Source organism: Anguilla rostrata, chromosome 5 (genome assembly GCF_018555375.3).
Source record: "Anguilla rostrata isolate EN2019 chromosome 5, ASM1855537v3, whole genome shotgun sequence".
Classification (NCBI taxonomy): Eukaryota; Metazoa; Chordata; class Actinopteri; order Anguilliformes; family Anguillidae; genus Anguilla; species Anguilla rostrata.
The window spans coordinates 45,623,621-45,640,653 of record NC_057937.1 but is presented as its reverse complement, the minus strand read 5'-3'; the positions used below and the strand labels follow the sequence as shown (position 1 = coordinate 45,640,653).

At 39.0% G+C, this 17,033-nt stretch overlaps 1 protein-coding gene across 2 annotated transcripts in view; it reads left to right on the top strand.

Moving 5' to 3' along the window:
• Window positions 1-3,373: 3,373 nt before the first annotated feature.
• homer2 (homer scaffold protein 2) overlaps window positions 3,374-17,033 on the top strand; it is a 34,017-nt gene continuing 20,357 nt past the window's right edge. Inside the window, exons 1-2 of one of the 2 annotated variants that reach the window (XM_064336565.1) lie at window positions 3,375-3,890; window positions 16,131-16,287. In XM_064336565.1, the coding sequence (XP_064192635.1) occupies window positions 3,886-3,890; window positions 16,131-16,287 (162 nt within the window). In that variant the 5' untranslated portion in view covers window positions 3,375-3,885. Of the gene's footprint in view, window positions 3,891-16,130; window positions 16,288-17,033 lie in introns of both variants that reach the window. The other variant, XM_064336566.1, reaches the window with a different exon arrangement.

Here is a 17,033-nt window from a genome sequence, read left to right as displayed (position 1 = left end):
TTTTTGTTTCCACCAATTACCCAGGCTACATGAGCTAATTGGCTGTATACACCAAAATTGGTTCACTTGTACATTAGATCACAGATCTTCAACTGTCATTCATACACTTATCAATAAATGTAGCTAAAATGTCACAAATGTAAACAATCTGAATTACATTTTAAATAATAATAATAATTATTATTATTATTATTATTGTTATTGTTGTTATTGTTATTGTTATTGTTATTGTTATTGTTATTGTTATTGTTATTATTATTTTTATTATTATTATTATTATATATAACAAATGTAGTAGTAGTAGAACTATTACAAGTAGTACCAGTAGTAATAGTAGTAGTGATCATAGTAGTAAGTAATATTTTTCTTATTTCTGTTTTACATTCTATTTTCTCAATGATCCCCAAACAGGAATCCAGGTGAATTCTGAATGAGTCCACCAACCTTTCTGTGAAGTTCAGCAATTACCTTCCAATCAACTCCCTCAGTTCCATCTATTCCCAGATCAGCTAACACTCACAGGCTCTTATTTTTCCAAGGGAGAATATTCTTGTGTATTATAAGCAATATTCTTGACAAACACTTGCCTCAGGGAGAATGTATCGCTGTGGAGAGTAAAAATAGACGAGAATGGAGAGAACAACAAATACAAAACAGAACGCTTCCTACTCAGCACGGGCAATGTGGGTGCTGCAGATCGTCCTGGATGTTAAATGTTCTTATAAATGAAAAAATGAAAATGAGAGCTGTAGTAATTTGTCTCTTTCTTTATGTACAGACCCGTGCCTCTAAACAAGAGAGCAAATGTTCAGTTTTCCAGAAGATGGGCACATGTATGCACAAATGGTACGGAGCAACATTTTCATGCTCAACTTCCCCCCCGAGAGCGCACAATAGCTCACCCTGTGCCCCCTACCCTTAACCAGATGTAGGTCGCTGTGTGCTGCAGGGGAGGTGGGGGTCGGCGGGAGAGAGATGGGCTCTGGGTTTCCATGTTGTGGCTGAGTACAGGCGACAGGGCCGCCAGCACATGTCTCCCTCCCTGTCACGTCTCATCTGCGGCTGAAACACAATATGAACTGTGACAGATGAACGTCCCAAGCACTAAGGGTACAACGAGGTACTGTACTCTCTGAACATTTTATTCTTAGAATTCCAACATGTTTAATCTCTCTTGCACAGATTTCATTTTACTTTAAAGGGGTAACATACAGCTGGACTTTATAACTTGAGCCACCTTTCCCCTTAAAAAAATCGGACAGTATAATATATGAAGACCAGGCATTCAAGTCGATGGACCACAGCTGCGATTTGACCTGAGATAAGCAGCTGTTTGGATATTTCTTTTCAGTTTCCTTGAGGACGCAGTTGTCTTAGAGAAAGCTCATTTAATCTGAATTGATAATGGTGATGACTGTAGCAGGCCTGCTGAGTTCCTGCGTCATTGCGATGCCCTTCTTCCTCCTCGTACATCTGATTCAGCTGGAGAAGAGCCACTGATGGGAACACTTAACCCTTCCCTTGCCCGAGCCCAGATTTCCTCCCCCTCTGCTCCCTCTGTTGGAATAAGTAAGTGTGGGCCATCCTTGGGAAAAGAATACATGACACAAATCTATAGCAAATGAGCTCTGAATAAATGATCATTGTTGGAATGGAATGACACTGAAACCAGAGCACAAAATCATTGCCTGTATATGTTTGACATTCTTAGGTGGAACACACTTGGTTTATACTAATATTTTTTATTGCACTCGGGTAATTGCAATGACTTGTCTTTATGTAACTGATACCTTAATTATTGAATAAACAGATGTGGATGAATGAATGAAAACAAAGGTATCAGTTTGTGAGTGAATGGTGCGTGTGTGTGTGTGCCCTGCGATAGATTGGCGGCCTGTCCAGGGTGTATTCCTGCCTCTCACCCAATGCACGCTGGGATAGGCTCCAGCTAGCTGGAGAATGTCAAAACTATTATCCAAGACGATGGATTTACCTTGATTCATCACCATAAGTCATGCATTAACACAATGCTTTTTCATGGACAGTAGACCTGCAGATTGCAGATTGCAAATAATGCTGCCCTGGTACTAAAGCAATCATGATTAATAGCTGGGCTTCTCAGATTTACAGAGATTTAAATATGTCTTCACAGCAATCTGCCACATAAAATTGCATTTGAACTACTTTCTCATTTGCACTTGCTAAGAAATGCAACAATGATGCCAAGTACCCTCGATACAGACATGGCACATTACCAGACTAAGTACTGATGGATCCCGTCTTTTCAAAGTTTTGTTTAAAGAGCTTGAGAAGTGGTGTGGAAAAACTGTGGTGTCTAACTGGGTTGTTATTGCACAATCAATTGATGGATCTTTAATAGCATGGGATCAACACTCATTAAAGAGCTCCATGTTATTTCTTTAGAAAAGTGAAAGCATCACCTAGAGCACTAACTTCACTGAATTAACAATTGCCATGGAAATAGAACAAAAACAGATGTTAAGTGAAAATCCAACTGTGCAGTGCATTTCATCAAATGTAAATTAATTGGAACAAGCCTTGGGTGTAATATAAAATAATAACTGTGCTTCAACTACAATTAAGACTTTCCATTTTGACAAGTTAGGCAAGGCGCTAGACTGCATTTATTCTCTTGAATATTTTACCGAATATTGTGTATTTATCGGTGGAGCTCTTCTGAAGGTGCCAATGACTTCACAAGGTGCATACTGTATATGGCTTCACAAGTATAAGGGAAAATCATTTTCACCAGAATATTTGCAGTAAGTCTGGGCCTGAAGCCATTTTCAATTCATAATTATATCCTTAAAAAAAGTCTATGTATGTTTTAATATGGCAGAAGGCAAATTCATATAATTATCCAGGTACTGTGTTACATGAGCTCAGATTAGCCTATTTAAAATTCGAAATGATTGTTCATATCCCAGTCAATCTATTTCGCAAAATAGATTCGAATTTTATTTTAGGTGCGATATGAGATTTCCATCATGTTGTTGTTGTTGTTGTTGTTGTAGTTGTTGTTGATGATGATGATGATGATGATAGTGGTGGTGATTATTTGTGTATTTACATTCGTAGCCTATACATGAAAAAACACTTCAGTTCATTACCGACAGTCAACTTAAAATTAAGTGATTAAGAGTGCTTGGCATCTGAAGACTACGCTGTGTGAAAGGTGAAAGGTATTAAATTTGAACTCGATAGTTCGTTATTGCGGTATAATTAATGACGACCATAAGTCAGTGCGTTCTGTTCAATATCAGTTTCTTCGTGGGGACGCATCAAATGTCGAAAGAACGCTTCACAATACTGTTAGGTTATCGCCCCTAGAGACTTCGCCCTAGCTTTTAGATGTAAAGAGTATGTGGGAGGTTGCTGCAAGCAGGTGGGATCCGCTCAGTGTCGCTGCCGCTTCTCTGTCTATGCTTCACTCGTAACACAAGCCCATCGGGGAGCATAGCTAAACTACCGGCGCTGAAATGTATGAAAAAATGTAATAGGCTATATTTTAAAAGATTGCCATTTTTCTTACTCGCAAAGAAAATACACACACTGGAATCGTTCATTTTTTCGTAATCAGAAAATTTCATTGAATGGTACCCGCTTCCGAGGGAAAAGGCTTGATAACGAGGAATATTTAGCCAGTTCTTCTCTATAGAAGACTGAGTCGGACTCATATTTCAGTTCTAGCTATCAATGTTGCTGGCTGTTTGAAGCTGGGGGCCCGGTATGGACTCAACAAAGAGCTTATGTCAAGGGTGGATTTAATTCATTGATCACAGTTTGTTTGGAACGCTCGAAACCTGCCGAAGTTCATCTCAGTAACCTTTCTGGACGTCGGAGGGTTGTTTTGAAAGTGTGGAAATGGGGTGAGTAGCCTAAAACATTGACAGCTCCTTCCTATTTAAATACTTTAACACATGCTGTTAATTAGTAAGGTTACAAATCGTTTTTATCACAAATAAATACATTGTTTCATGCGAAAATAGACTACATGTAGCCTATACTTGAATTTGTATTTACCATATACCACTTTTCCTTAAGAATCGTCCTGAATTTCAAGAAATTCATAATTGTTAAGCCTGCACATACCATTTATGCTACTGAGGACAGGTTGTTCCTGGCCAGTGTAGAATTAATTCATTTGATGATGGAAAAATGTAAATATATAAAGTTCACCATTACTGTTTTATGTTTTGGTGTAGTTATGCATTTGTGCAATTTTATCACCGAAACAGTTCAGAGATAGAATTTCGAGCTGATCTTGGTGAAGAATGCCAAGTCATAGTCTACTTTTCGTAAGTTATAATCGAATGTGTTCAAACGTCAATTTGTTTAACGCGCGCGCGCGCGCACACACACACAATAAATGTCAGATTATAGGTTCAGGAATCTAGTTCAAATAGCCTACCTGTCTGTGCTTTTTCTGTCACAGGCAAATGCATCAGGTGGATTAACAGATAGGTACTTTACGAAATCAACCAATTTCATGCAGATGTAGCGAGGGAACTATTATTCTATAGGCAATTCGCGTCTATAAATAGAGACTTATATCTTGGTGTGTTCATTTAAATCCAAATTGCAGTCATATTTGAATGCTAGATACAGGACAAATTTTGTATTAGCGATAAAACAAATTAATGTGGAAGTTCTGAAGACCCAATAAATAGGCTATATAGGCTATATAATTCAGCCATCATGGGAACTACTGTAATGCTTTAATGGTTGCAATTTTGACGTGGGATAATTTTAATGGGCTGTAAGAGCTATAGCCTGTTTATATTTAGATTGTAAAGCTTGTAAGAGTGGGCTATGATTCTTCAAGGAGGCTGTGTTAACAATTATCATCTGAATAGGACCTGGCCCTCCAGTGAGCTCTGGGCACATACTTATTTGTGACATCTGAGTCAAGAGATTACGTTCACAGCTTTATGCTTCTTCAGAAGCGAATACTTGTGCAGACCAGAGGTTCGTGTTATCTTAACGTTTGTATAAACAAATACAAAGCAACAGGTGAAAAGGTCTTTGCATAGAATACTGTGCAGATGAATATCTAGCCTGAGCACGCCTGTCATATTCTGTCATCTGACACTGCACCTGTGAAGTGTCTGTTGTCACTCACACATATCAGGGTGCAGGTTAGCCTTGCATTTTGCTGAAGGCCACGGTGGTGCTGTACTTGATTCTGAATGAGTTCTAAATCCTTAGAATTACCGGTGAGTTTTGATTGCCATGTTTTTTAAGGCTTTCAGGAAGCCAGGCATTCTGGTACTGTGACTGTTCTTTTTGTGCTTTTAGAAAAAAAATGATCCACAGTTCTGCTTTTAGTCATACTGGATGTTTTCTTAGAGTTTAAAACACAGTTTATGGAAATACAAGAAGTGTTGCAAGGCAAGACTGTAGCACCTCATAGTGAAATATTGTTAAAAACAACAGACTAATGACAATTGCAGGTAAGCATCTGTGTGGGACAGAGATAAAAAGTATCCTATATTAGAGTTTGATGTTTATGTTTTTGGTTAAAAAAAAAATCTGTTGTTTCTGGAACGTCCATGAATTACAGCACAAGAAATCCCTGCAACTTTCATCCAAACTTCAGGACTGAGTACCTATATGAATATGAATATTAATTAATATTAATATAGATACTACTATGCTATATTAATGCAGTGCTTATTAATGCAGTGATTAATGCATATGTTTTTTCTGGTTTCTTTTGTTAAATAATACTTGAATGTATATGAAAAAAAAACAGTTTTACTGACTATCTACTCTTATTTGGCTATAGCCTACTTTATAATGCTTTTAAAAGTTTCTTACTGGCCCACCACCACCCCCTTCTTGATGAAGCACAGCTTTCTTTATACAATTACAATATGTTATGTATATGCACATATCGCAAAGATGAAGTCACTACTGAGCCCCCTGTCCATACATAAGTACCAAACAACGACAGATTTACAGTAAAATAATAATAATAATATATAAAAACTATAATGCTTTAAAGTAAGTATGACAGAGCAGTCATGGATGAGGAATTATGAAAGCTGGAATTCCTGGATATGTTTGTCTAGCAGTTGTCTACAGTCTGTGTTTGTGATGTGATCAGTTAAGGCACTGAATACATTTGTACAGGTGCAGAGAGAGGGCCCCTCATTTTGTAGAAGTTATCTGAACTAATTTCCTAGAGGCAAAATGAATGACATTTTCTCAATGGTGATTGAACTGGATAGTTCAAAACTGTAATGCCATTTCACAAAATGAAGGCAGGTGGGTGTTACAGTACATCATTATGTTTGCGATGATTAAATTGCATCGCATTTAATAAGATTGCTTGAGAGTGAACAGACTGCACTGAGCAGACAGCCACTGACCTTTTGGCTAATTGGGCACCTCAAGGTGTTCTACAGTACAATGCTTTCCGATGCTGAAAACACTGATATGTTTTAGATGAATTTCTTTAAATTAGCAATGCTATTTTTAAATTCAGATGTTACATTACCTACAGTGTAATCTGTCCCTTTTAAAAATGTAATTGACAATCATTTTTAACTAGGTTACACATAAATTAATTAGTGGGTCCTTCAGACCATTAATGTTGTGATGATGAAGGTGGCACGGCTGTATCCATTTTGCAGTATTCTTGCCCCATGCTTTGTTTGCTCTGCGGTGCTGTGTTTGTCTTGAACAGGGTTACAAATGAAACACACGGTTCAGTGGTCTCTTGCTCCCTGTGTGATTCAATTACTCTCTGTTTCTGCCGATCATCCGTCCTGTCAACTGATCTGTGAAAATTCTCATTAACTGGGATGGCCCTTCAGCCATGGACAATGGTGCATTTTGGATGATCAGTGAGCTCATAAAAGATTTCATTGCCAGACACGGGGCAGAATTAGGTTAGTGCTCAGTTTGTCAATAGAGAGCTGCTACCTTTATTCCTGCATTCCATCTAACTGAGAGTCATTGTATATGTACATTATATGCGTAGGTTTGGGGAGAGACAGGGAGGCATGTCACTTTTCTCCTCTTTTTTAAAATCAATTGCTAGAATTGTTTGCTTGAGACTTGATGTGGTCTAGCAATGTGTACTTTTCCCCTAAAGTTGAAATGAAACCTATGCCTATGAAAATATGTAACATATTCGGTTGGCGGATTCCCTTATCTAGGGCTTGCTTATGATTGAAATATAACGTGTTTGTCACACTGGATAGTGATTCAGGTGAAGTATGTTGTTCAAAGGTGCAACAGCAGTGCCCCATCGGGAACCCTCCAACCCACTGATTTTACATTGCAATTCCAGTTTCTCATCTACAGTGCTACTCTGCCAGCCTGTGCTGCATACTGTAGCCAGTCTATTTACCATTACATTATTTGAAATAAATCAGATATCCCACTGTATGAATTCACTCACCAAATTCCTGTAGGAACCCACTATGCATTACAATTGCTGGAAAGGTTGAGCGAGACAGCCTGGGAGTAGGAAGCGATTACTCTTTTTTGCAGCAGAAAGAAGGCTAGGAGTCTAGACTCAGAGATGGCATTACACTAATCATGATACAAGTGACTGTGATAACATAAAGTGGCACTTCCCATTAAACTGCCTCCGAGTCACATGCCCTGAACTCCCTCTGTTCTCAGAGCAGAGCGTTTGAAGCAGAGAGTGTAACTTGTGTGGTGCACTCTGTTTCCCAGTCTCAGCCTGAGCAATTAAGTACTATTATGATCATGGGTTGGTTAAATGCAGAAAATGGCCTGAAAGGATCGAAGTCTTTAGGAACCAAACCGTTTGGGCCGCAGTAATTAATTGCCCGTGTTTGTTGAGCACCTTCCGGTGTAGAGCTGGTGGTTATGCAATAAGAGTGTTGTGAATGCAAGCAGGCCTTGCCCATTTCAGCTTAGGACAATCTGACCCATCCTCTTAAGGCAAAGGTGACCTTCTGTATACCTTCATGGAAATAATCATACTATTTGGTTTAAACAGTGTTTATCACTCTACACCTGTACTAATAATCCTGAATTTAATGTTCCTTCTGTATTTTGCTTTGACTTTATCATGCACACTGTTTTCCTAATTCAGCCTTTTATTTCCATTTTGAAAACAAGATGTATCTCATCTGATATTCATGATGTACACCGCCACTGGGCAATAGAGAGCATCACTTTTCCTCTGGGTGTCCTTCTGCTGAAAGGTCTGGTCTGTTGAAAAGTCTGAATTTTGTGCAATGTGTGCTAATAAAGATTTCCAGTAAAAGAATTGTCACCATGGAGGATCTGTTAAATTAATACGCACTTTCTGTCTTTCCTCCAAGACAGCAGATGTCTTTCTACATGAACCATTAGACTGATTTTATATGCCATTTCACATTTTAGCTTTTCATCTGTTGAAGGCTTTGAGATGAGGCCCCTTTGTCCCTAATGTATGTAAATACATTAGGGACAAACTTAAATGACATGAGCTTGCATGTCCGGTTTAACTCAACTTAACTCAACTATTAAGTGGATATTGATTTACATTTATTTGCCATTTGCAATGTTAAAAATTACATTATTAATGGATAAATATATCCCCTCTTTCCAAATCCTTCCCCATCAGTTTCATGGCAGTTTGAAAATAGTTGCTAATATATGCATCTCATGCCTGTGGATGTACAGATTGCTTCTGGTTATGTTTCTCTTTTAAGAGCAGTAACTAAAATTCTCTGTGTTTGCTCATGTTGGAGGGCCCTCGTTCTTATATTGAAACACGGCACAGTGCAATATAAGGAAAACAGCTTGTTTAATCACCTAATATATGTTGAATAGAAAAGTACTATTTTTGTTCTACATTTGTTCAGCCTTCACTGTTTTACTGGAATGTAGTTACTGTATGGCATGTGCTCATAGCGGCATTCATACAGTATGAATGCCTAATCATTAATAATTGTCTGTTGAAGTGGCTGATGTTTTCTCTGCCTTAATCCCAGACGTCTTTGTTGTAATGCACTTGGACACTTGTGTGTTCAGTGTGCTGTGCACTGCACGTTGGAATCATGTGTGATGTATTCCGTGTAGCGGGAAGGGCGCTCCATTATAGGCTCCCCTGTCTGCACTGGGGGGGAGTCTGTTGTTTCTCACCATCTCTGTGGCATGCTGTTAGTCTCACTTGTGGGGTGATGACAGATGGGTGTCTTTCTCACTAATCGCAGCCAGTCAGTAAATTTTTAAAATTGGGTTATTGCTTCCGCCAAAGCACTACTATTGCATTTGGAACTGAAGAAACGTGTTCATCAACATTCTCAAGGCTCAGCTGTATGCTACCGATCATCCTCGACTGTGCCTTCAGGAAAATCACTTTTTGATTGATTGGTTCTGCGCAGTGCTCAATTTCAATTTTGTCTGGGTGCCAAAGGACACTTTTTGGAGCACTGTTTCTCCGTTGCTGTGGTTATGTCACAGCAGCACCTGATCATGTCTCAGTCACAGCTGTATATCAAATTTCGGGTAAGCGCTTTGGCTAATGGGGTATACTGCATTTTTTTTCCAGCCCTCTTGTAAACTGCATAGGTCCGAGTATCAAATAATGTCAAGTCAGGTCCAACTGTCCAGGTATTTGTGCTGTCAGCCTGTGGCTTGGCAGTGGACCTTGTTCAGTCAGGTTAGTGGAGTTTGTATGTTCCTTTGTGGAATCACAGAAATGCCCCCGGCAACAGGTGTCTGACATGAGTGTTCACATTGCATTCAGTATATTACTACTTTACTCCTGCTCTCATATAACATTGGTCTTTGACCTGAAAAGGATAGTCCTCTTTTACAGTATAATTCAGGGTTAATGCATGTGAAGTTTGTCTGTGATGGGGGGCCAATAGTGGGTTTAGCAATAGACTCCGCAACAGAGGATTCCTGGTGAGTTGTAGTGAAGCAAAGCACTCGGAGTCACCTTGGCAAAATGGCAACTGCACACATGGTTTACAGAATGTCTTCATTTCATTTGCTTCGCTCTTCATTCGAGTACTCTGGAGCTACACGTTGGAATAAATTACCAGACCACCCACAACTGGATGTACTATCTTCATACCTACTTTTAAAAAGTCTGTAAAGTCCATTTTAACTGAAGTCTACAAATGTATTTTTATAATGATCAGTATATTACCGTACCTGCTTACCCTGCAATTTATCTGCTAAATTATCCTGAATGTGTCTTTGACATTGGCTCTATCACTGTAGTGTATTTCATGTAAATAATATTGTCTTTGAATTTATTAGTGATATTTGTTGTTATTGTTTTCTTAATGTCATGACTGTAAATGTAAATGGTAAATTTTGTTGTCAACTGACCATCCAGGTTAAATAAAGGTTCAAGAATGTGTGATATGCAAACGTGCATAAATAATGTATGTATGTATAATGATTGTGATTGTGACCAGGCTTCAAATGTGAATCAAAACTGTTTTCACACTGACAACGGGGGTATTTCAAAAAGCAGGATTACTGTGTTAGCTGGATAACTGCACTGAGTAAAGCCTGGAAGAGCTGTTTTTACTTCAGTCCATGTCCCAGATTTTGGAGGGTTCTGGGTTTTATTCAGTGCAGTAATCCAGCTAACTCAGTAATCCTTCATCATTAAGCAGGGCCCAGGTCTTCAGCTTTAGACTTATTTCTACACTAATCTGTCGATGCTATTTAATCTAGCTTTAGAATTATATGACTACACTTCCAGAGTTGGAAATGTAGCTACTAGAATACTACCTCATGATACAATTCACTCATTTATTGTCATTGGTGCATGGTGTCATTCTCCATTTATGACATTCCTCGTGTCATAAATTAATTATGAATTATTAACATAGTTATGTAGAAAAATATGGTAAATTGCATGATTACTCCTCTAACAATAATTATGCATCAGGTAAAGCACTTGTTTGCTACTGTATAGGCAACTACGATTCTCTGTCTTTTTATTGACTGTACCCAGTTGTTCTTTATCAGAGTGTAATTGCTTGCTAAATGATTTTGTCATTGTGAGCTGTAACGTAGTCTATAACAGGTCTAGGTTCTGTCAGATTTAAGTGGAGATAGCTGCAGAATGCATTCAAGAAGATAGATTCCTTGAACTAGCCGATCAAAACATTTACATTTGGTTATTAAACGGGAAGTAGGTAAGGATTAAGTAGATCTGCCTGACTAATTGTGCGCATTACTCGGGGGAAAACTTTTCATATTTCAGAACTGACAGAGGTTATTTGCTTCTGCTGCCACTGACTCTACTTTCTATGATACAGTAGCTGAAAAATGATAATTAATTTGATGGTAAATGCCAATGAGATGAGCCGGCCAAATTTTTGTTCAGTTGTGTCTTGTATTTCAGGAGATTGAGGGTAATGGATTGCCTGTTTTGTGACATTTGTTCAGTATATCTGTGATCATATATCTTTTTTTTGTAAGGACTATTTTTGCATGTTGTGAATTTCGAGGGGATTTTTTTTCCATTACACTTGAAAGGTTTTTGCTACAAAAATTGAATCCGGTCTGTCAATCACTCCCACCTACCACCTGTCTCATACCTCGCCAATGGGTGCAACCTTTTTTTAAATTTTATATTCAGGAATAAATAGGAAATTGTGTTTGATTAACCTTATTAATTTACTTCTGTACCAATCCAAGTGGCTTCATTTTCTCTTTTACAATGCATTCTAGAAATTCTCACAGCCATTTTATTTGTGCTGGATACAAGAATTTATGTTGAGCAGTCTCTCTCAGTGCTGGCCAATAGTGACATTTCAAGACAAATCATGTGCAGCCTATTTATGTTAGCATGGCACAGTGGAAGCCAGATATATCATCTTTGTGTTCTTTAAACTGGAGTTTGTTTGACCCCATTGAGGGGATAGTAATGTAGACTTCCTTTCTGCTAAATCCATTGTGTAAAATGCAAAGGACAAAAAGATATGGTGAGATCTTTCACTCAGTTACTTCAATAGTTTGTTTTCCATTTCATAATTCTGGAAGGCCAGATGAGGGGTGTTTTTAAACTATAAGATAAGGTAAGATTAAACTATAAGTTTTTAAACTGCAATTAAACTGTAAGAATTCAGAAACCATCTATAGTATTTTCATACACTAAACTTTAATATTGATTTTTATAAAATATTTGTCTTGTGTTTTTTTCATTGTGGACTATTTTTAACTTATATATAACTAATGTATAAATACTGTAATAAACTTTATTTATTTGCATTTTTAGCTAAACTAAATAAGGACTTCTGTGAACCTATGACAATTTAATGTGTTTTCAGTTTTGATGGTGTGCCGCACGGCTTATTTTTTCAAAAGGGTGAGTGCAGTCAGTTTTATTTTGCATCATTGGCACATTGCATTCATGATTGGAATTGTGTGACCAATTTCACCTTGATGCACTCTTATTGCTCTTATTCTTGAATCTCAGTGGGAACTGGTGTTGTTTGTTCTTAATAAAGAGACCAGTTTTGGACCCACCTAATCCCAGCTGGGTAAATATCTGGCCTTAAAATCACCATCTTCTGTTCATGTGCTTCTCCCTCCATCCCTGCAATGACTCTCGTTTATAAAAGGTTTTCTTTTTGTTAAATGAAGTGAGTTTCAGGGGAATGTACTAACAAAACAGCATCTAACTGAGACAATGAAGAAATTCCCTTTTGTCAAATTGGTGTTTCACAAAGACAAAGATATTTCACAAGAAAAATATGTGTCTCACAAAACATACTGCAGAATTTTGGCATGTGCTAACCCTGGCTTTCATCCCAAGTTCTTTGTAAACACAAGCTATTCTTTTCACCACAAACACACATTTGGGCAGTTAACAAAATGATCTTGTGGAACAGTGTCTGAACAGGAATTCTCTTTTTGTCAGATTTTGCAGGATCAGACAGATATTTCAGAATCAGTCACATGTTTCAATATTCCCTGAAATGTGTTGCTGTCACCCACAGTGCCTTTGTCTTGCAAAGATGTAGGCAGGTGTTTCCCATGAGAGCAAGCCTACATAGTTCCCAAACTGTGCACATTTACTTGGTGTTTTGTTATTTTGTTTTGATATAAGATTAGAATTGGTTATTTACTCTGATGATTACGAATGCACTGCTGGTGTAAACTGCATTCAAAATTGGTCCTTAAATTTGACTTGAAGTCTTGTCCTTACATTTTCTTTAACTGGTGATCCCTAACCTTGCCAAGCTGTGTTTAGAAAGAAAGACATGGAACAATAGAATTTAACTGCCAGCTTATAACTAAATTCTGACCTTGGGGGTAGAATCCCAAATTGCTGCCTGGTTAACTTAAATGTTGCGCAAAGGATGTTATGTCATAGATAGGAACTCAGTGGAATCAAAGAAAGGCATGGATATCTTTTTCAAATTTGAGAGCATTGAATGGAAAAAGGTTTACACATACAACTTTAAAAACATGTTGATTCCATATTAATATTTTTCCTGTCAGATGTAATCATGTATGGCACTGTTTGTGTAGAGTAACCCATAATGGACAGCGGGTGCAACTTTGTGGTTCAAGAAATTGTTTTGTAGCATTGCTTCCTTGTTACATAGGGCCTATCACGGCTCACTTCACTAAAGTACTTAGTATTTAAAGGCCTTCAAAATGTGTCTCCTTTCAGGTACCTCTGGTATCCAGGCCGGCTCTCTTTTTTGCTGCGGGGAGAGACTGGGGTCCGGTTTCATTTGCCAGTATTTCAGGGAATATTTGTGTGAGCAAATTCATCAAAATGTAAATTTTCCTACCTCAGCTGATGTATGATCTGAGAGCGGCTGACCTTTCCATTGCCCCTTGTGCTATGAGCCTGAGTGTCTGTATCTAGAAATAGTGTCAGCTGGAAGGTCATTTGGTGGTCCTGGTGAGGACTCACTGGAGCTCACTGGAGGCTCTAGAGGATTTAGATCAAAAACCACAACAGCTATCTGCATAAAAGGTATTATTTCAAAAACAGATTAGGATTAAGATTAGCATTAAAGGGGGCAGTGAATTTTTTTTAGGAACGGTGGTTGGTCATCCCAGGATAGAAACAGCTGTATTAGCTCATTGGCCTGAGGGATCTCTGGGATTCTGTTCAGCAGATTAGTGCATGACTGATACAAGGAACAGCACCAGACCCACATGCAGTAGCTATTATTCTGAGTTACCTGTGCCAGACCCAGCATTTAAAAGATTTTGTAGTTTTTCTATCTAATTGTTACATAAGTGATAACTAGTGTTTTGTAAAATGCACTTGAACATGGCCCGTAGATAAACCAAATCCACCTCTGCTGGAATAAAAGCTTTGTATTTTACTAAATGGCTGCAAGAGCTTTATTCTGAGTTAGGAAACGTTTAGTCGTATGAATTATTATGCCCGGAGCTTTCGATTTATGCAGGACACTACCATGACTGAGAAAGAGGAGCTTGTCATATAAATTCCACTGAAGCCATCCAAGTTCTTGTTATCAAAATAAACCAGACTGCTGCCCAGGCGCCGCAAATCTACTCAGCTGAGTTTGTGGAGCTTTAGTTCTGTTTGTACATTGGCTTGGTCTTGTTGGAGTTTATGTTGTCCGGTAGTGACTGGTAGATCTGGGCTTGTGTTGCTGTGTGTAGGAGTCTCAATTCTGCACTAATTAAACAGTCCAATGTCATGAAAGTTTAACGTCTTCATTTCATAACTGTGCTTGCTTTGGTTAAAACCCCGGAGCATGAAAATGTCTTTGTTAATAATCTGAACTGATGCACGTCTTTGATGTTCATGGTGCCTATTTTGTTTTTTTAATTTCAGTGCCGTTATGTCACAGCCATTATTATTATTATTATGTTCCAACTAATAATCCCTGTACATTCATTAAATACTGCAATACTGAATTTCGCTTTCAGAATTGAAACATTATAGAATATGCATACAAATGTGTTTGCTTTGGTGATGTCAATAATGTTTTCATTGCAGACATTTCTGCAAATTCCTGGTCTATATGAGTGTGCAAATGTGAATGCTAGGCAGTTTCAGCCATCCATACGTAAAGACCTGCGTCATTGTTGATTAAATCTTTATTATTATTATTATTATTATTATTATTTAAAATCCATTATCACCTTAAATTAATCTGCGACTCTGTTACAGTCTGTGCTCCTGCCCTGTTGCCGTTGCATAGGGAGGTAGTTTTGAGTGTGTAGGGGGAAATGGGAATTCAAGCCCACGCAGCTCACTGGAAATAAAGGAATAGAAGCTGGCTGGACAGCTCAAAATTTTAGAAATGTGTGTAGAGCAAGCCCTAGTGTCCAATCGGCTCTGTTTGTTTAAGATGTTAACCCATCTAACTGGCTCTCTATCTTAAGTGGGGGGTGGGGGGGTTAAATCCTTCTGTACAATCGTGTGATGGTTCAGCTGAAGTGGTAAAAACATGATTCCAGCTGGAGAAGACAAACTGGTTCTGTGGCATGTCCACTTTGAACTTTTGTGTCAGTTGTAGATACGACAGTTATGCATTCCAACAACTTTTCTCCAAGCTGTCATTCAGGCCTGTGTGCATTTGCTCATATAAGCAATTTTTTAAACTTCACAACATAAGCAGCCAGAAAAAATAGTGTAAAATAATTAACTACCATCCCCACAGCAGGACTGAAGACCCCTTTTCCAGTTTACTTCCTGGTGTCCGTGGTGTAAATGGTTACAGCAGGGTATTTAGATACTCACTCATCGTCAGAGGAGAGTAATTTTCAGCTGTTGCATGAGTTATGTACATGACACTTCAGGGAAAAAGAAGGCGCTGATGCACAAATAGCTTTCTGTTGCCATGAGGGATTCTGGGTAATGTTACATTAGCACTTGCGAGAGACCTTTGTAGGTAACTGACGGCATTGTGGTCTTTGTAAAGAGCATGTGACTGTGCCATAGTTTGTCTGGAAACTGCAGACAACCCAGATTTGTTTATCCCAAGTGATCACAGTCTGTGTTTCTGTCGATTATGATAGTAATGATGATTGTGATTGTTATTATTCTTGGTGTAATCCTTTCAACACATTAGATTAAAAAGTGGTTATTTTGTTGTTTTTTTCCTTCCATTTGTCTTGTCCCACCACTTACTCTTAGCGTCATTCTCCTCTTCCACCTCTTCCAGGGAGCAACCTATCTTCACTACCAGGGCTCATGTCTTCCAGATCGACCCTACCACTAAGAAGAACTGGGTCCCTGCCAGCAAGCAGGCTGTCACCGTCTCCTACTTTTACGACAGCACGCGCAACAGCTACCGCATCATCAGTGTCGATGGATCCAAGGTGGGCGTCAGAGCAGGGGAATGTTGGGACGAGGGGGTGGGAGGACTGAGAGGAGGGGGCAGTTTGTCGAGACGGGAGGCACATTTGACGGTGCACTGCTATCTTTCTGCCTACAGTTGCACAGAACAACTGCAGGTCTGCGGTTACCATAGATGTTGCAGAAACATTAGGGAAGGGGTACAGTACTAGTAATTCCCATGGAGGATTGCTCCATGTTACATGCTTAAAGTTCCATGTGCTTTAAGATGTGCTTTAAGTCTGCATGTACATTGAAAATATGTGACTGGTTCAATGCCTCGCACACAATTTTTGAAGAGTTCTTCAAATGAACAGTAATCTGTTTTGGAAGTGAACGTCGTGGGCGGGGGATCTGGTAAACAGCCTGTGTGGCCGATGCGTGTGCGTGACGCGAGCCTCGGCCACTCGCGCGGTGGGAATGTTCGCCCCGGTCGTTTCTGAGCCATCCGAGCAGAGCGTTAGTCAGAAACGGAGACAGCCTTTAAAGGGCAGCACACTGGGCCGGTGGGCTCACACTGCACACCTAAATTAAGATCCTCGCGTTCAGCCTCCTCTCCTCCACACTTTGCATGCAGCGCAGGCTGGGCTCTCACCTCGTGCTGCGTGACGCTGTCATCTCTGCCTTGATATTTTTACAGCCAATCACATGAGAGCTCAAGTACCGCACTTAAAGATAAAGTTTGTTGCTCGCCGTTGTTGTAATTGCTTATGTCAGAGGTGGCACTATT